Here is a 3868-nt window from a genome sequence, read left to right on the forward strand (position 1 = left end):
AAAAGAGGGCAAGGGCTTACTCTGGAAAATAAAGGAAAATTTGAAATATAAGCTGGATTTTAGTTAGTGCTTTGGCACTTTGCCACTGGCCATTGGAGACTGCTTTTGGACCTCACAAAAAATGTCATGGTTTTTGGGGCTGGAGGGCAGGTGGGATTGGAAGGGTAATCACTGAAATCCTACCGTATGTACATCCTTATCAGAAGAAAACAAAAGATAATCATCACCTCTGGGAGAAACAAATGTTATCTACTGAGTTGAGCTGCTCAGGTTTCAAAGTTGAATGTGCAGCACTTCTCTGTGACCTCTGAGTGCCCTCTAAACGTGCTGAGCAGGGACCTAAGGAGGCATGAGCAGAAGGAACTGAACAATCTGACCTCCCCCAGAGGAGAGGATGGACAAAGAGGCAGTTGCTGTTAGTGCCCCAGCTCAGCACAAGTTACACCTGCCCAGAGATTGTGGCCAGCTTTGGTAAATGACAGCATGTAAAGCAAGTACCAGCATGGTACTAACAGGATCTGTGCTTGGCAAGAGCACATGGTGGAGGAGTGAGTGTGCATGGAAGAGAAGAAGGGAACCACACACTTCCAAAGGTGACTGATGCTAGTAAGTGCCCTCAGGATATCAGATGGGGAGAACTCCAGGGAAATGGCTAGGAATACAAATTTGAACCAGGACAATCAAAGAAAGTGGGCTTTTAAAAATAGCTCGTTCTCTCAAACTTTCAAAACAGACCTTCCTTAATATGAGTGATATTCTGAGTATAGACTATATCTTCTCCTATTTTACAAATTAAGAAATACTGAAAATTGGCTGGCAAAGTTTATTACCTTGGCATCTACTTAAAAAGAGAGTTTCAGTTGGAACTGTATATGTGTATCCATTCTCAGTGCTTGGGAGGCAAACATGCTGGTTTGTAAACAGCCCAGTTACTCCTTTTCCCCCTCCAGATTCTTTGGAAACTCATGACTTTTCAGCTCTGGGAGCTGCTTTGCTCACACTGTTGGGTTTTGTCAGGTTTAAATTAATGTTCTTGGATGGATATTCTCTGCACGTGGCGTGAACAACATGCTCTTTGCGTGGATCTATTTATTCTGAGACCAATTTTTTTGCTTTTAACCAAAGCTTGCAATATTGAACAGTAGAGCTGTGTGAACTTTGTAATATCCAAACTGCACTGGAGTTTGTTATATTTATTGATTTCCTGGGAAAGCTCAGAGAATGAGACCATATTATTTGCTAAGTTTTTTTTTCATGTTACCATGTATCAAAAAAACCACACACATCTCTCACTCCCATCTCTGAGCACAGAGAAATCTTGAATTTTAAGAGCTGTCCAGGATCTCTGCTCTCCCAGCTGCTTTTGGGTGGCTTCTTGGGGCTCCATTGAGTTATTATCCACCAGCTGATTTTTGTTAGCAATACAACATTTTGCCCCACTACCCAAAATTAAAGGCAGAAGGTGAGTGAAAAACAAATAAACAAACAAACCAAACAAAATAGTCTTTTGTGTCTCGTTATGCATTTTCGTGTAATCTCTCCATATAGTTTTTAAGTTCTTTGCATTCCCCCAGGTCCATATCCTGGCAGACCCATTTAATGTCATCCTCATTACTCATCAAGATTGAATTGACAGTTGGACACCCATCATCAGAGGAGATGGTGGTAAAGGTGGTGAATTTAACCCGTTTCCTCTTAGAGGTAGGAGAAGTAGTTGGTTCACCTTTCTGTTCTTTCCCTTCAGTGAATGTGGACTCAGTAGACCTGAAAGATTGTCCATTAATATTTTTGGTGGCATTTGTGTTGAGGAGATATTTGCTCTCTTCATAGTCCACTCCTCTGTCAATGGCTGTGATATGTTCATCTTGTTGGGATGAGAAATTTATGTGATTCTCCAGAAGTTCTGTCCTGTTGCTCAGCCCAACCCAGTCATGAGAGTGGCTCATGCCTTCTTGCTCTTCAAAAGGAACTTGTTTATTTCTGTACTTCAAAGCAAAAGTGACACAATTGATAAGGAAGACCAGGATTGCCAGGCAGAAGACTCCTAGGAGAGCATACATTCCTATCTCCAGATCGCTGAGTCCCCTAGGTGACTGTACCAGGTCATTCTCTTCCAAGTCTCCGTTGTTTCTTGGCAGATCCACCTGTGCGGGGAAGCTCGTGAAGTCTATTGGCATGTTCTGGCTGTCATCATCCAGGAGGCTTTCTCTGTCTTCCTTTTTACTCAGAATAGACCTTTGAGTGGTGGTTCCTCTGCCCTGCTCGTGTCCCATGGAGGAGCTGTAGTACTGCCCATCTCTTTCCTGCAGAGTGTTTTTCAGACGCCGGTCACTGGCATGGTTGTCTAGGTGGACACCCCTGTGTTTGCTGTCACTGATGTTAGGGTTGGAGTCACTCTGCCCAAACTTGACTTTAATGCTTCCACTTCCAACAGCTAGGATGCTCTTCCTTTTGGATTTCTGGCAAGATTCACTGATCACCATCTCTACCTTCACCAGGGTCCCCTGACCCTCTGTCTCAGCAGCAATCACAGGCCACTTGAATTTGGGGTCATGCTGAATGGAGACCACCTTCTCATCCAGAGATGTAGCTGACAAGGAGAAGTCTTTGGAGTCATAAATATCCAGGGGCATGACAGATCCATCACTGAATTGGATCCAGCAGCTGATGGCTGCTTCCTATAACACATAAAACAAATAGACTCACACTCAGAATAAACACAGAGGGAAATATGGTCTGTCCTGGTCTATTCCCTCCTCCTCACAAGATCCATATACCATTCGTAACCAGAAAAGAAATAAATAGGAGAGCAATAAAATTAATGTCTTGCCAAGATGTGAAGAGAAATACTAGTCTAAAACACTCATTGATAATAAGATTTGTTTCCACAAAGGTGCTTAAAGGAGCTGTATCCCCTGGGCTCTGCAGAATCTACTTCAGCACCATAATAAATTGCATGTCAGAAAGCATTACCAGTGACTGAGATCACTTACTGTTGTATATTTAAATGAAAAAAAAATTGCATTATTTCTAAACTGCTTAAAATACAAAGTCTCCTCTTATTATACAAGACACATGTTAAAAGATACCTAATACAGCAAACAGATGCATATATTGCTCTATACCTTCCCTCCTTGATTTTTGTCTCTCAAATTAAATTAGTGGATTGTATAAGCAGAGGAAAGCAACCAGTTGATTCTTTAGGAAATGGCCAGGGTAATTTTCATGCTTGTTAGCAATTAAAAGCAGGACAATAATGAAGTTTAATCTTGTGTCACAGCAATGCAGACTGTGTACTTCAGAGTGCATGGAGGCTTACTGTATATAAATGAGTACTAATTCTGTACCAGCACATGTGCCATGGGGAACCTTGACTTGTGCTTTCTATCTTGAAATGTTTTAAAGTATTCACAAATTTCAGAAAACATGTGCTCAGCCATTTCTGAAAAAAAATCTCTGAGGACTCTCAAATGGCTACTGAAAATTGTTGTGCTGCCTGAAAAAAAAATCTATGCATTCACACATTTATTGTTTACAGACAAAATTCAGATTGCTCTCCTGGAATCTCTTTCCTGCTTCTGATGGCCTGACTTGCTCTGTTTTGGTTGGGATATTTGCCCCTTATTAGACATCGGAGAATCCACACCAGACAGACTTCTGGCTCCATGAGTTGATTCTTTAGTGTCTGAAATGAGGTGAGCTCTTGTCTGGTGCAAGTTAGGATCACCTTGCTCTGAGACAGAGCCTGACACAGACAAACACCCACCCAACCAGTTAACTCACAGAATCCATGATTCTAAAAGTCCTGTTTCTTTAAATAAGAATTTTTTTTCCAGACAGTATTTACATTCTAACTCAACATATGTAG

The 3868-nt window shown here is 41.6% G+C and overlaps 1 protein-coding gene across 1 annotated transcript in view; it reads right to left on the reverse strand.

Annotated features, from left to right (window-relative positions):
• Positions 1-1517: 1517 nt before the first annotated feature.
• Positions 1518-3868, reverse strand: part of TMEM132D (transmembrane protein 132D) — a 90721-nt gene continuing 88370 nt past the window's right edge. Inside the window, exon 6 of the mRNA XM_009070153.1 lies at positions 1518-2678. Within this exon, the coding sequence (XP_009068401.1) occupies positions 1518-2678 (1161 nt within the window). The remainder of the gene's footprint in view (positions 2679-3868) is intronic.

Source organism: Acanthisitta chloris, unplaced genomic scaffold, assembly GCF_000695815.1.
Source record: "Acanthisitta chloris isolate BGI_N310 unplaced genomic scaffold, ASM69581v1 scaffold15372, whole genome shotgun sequence".
NCBI classification, from domain to species: Eukaryota; Metazoa; Chordata; class Aves; order Passeriformes; family Acanthisittidae; genus Acanthisitta; species Acanthisitta chloris.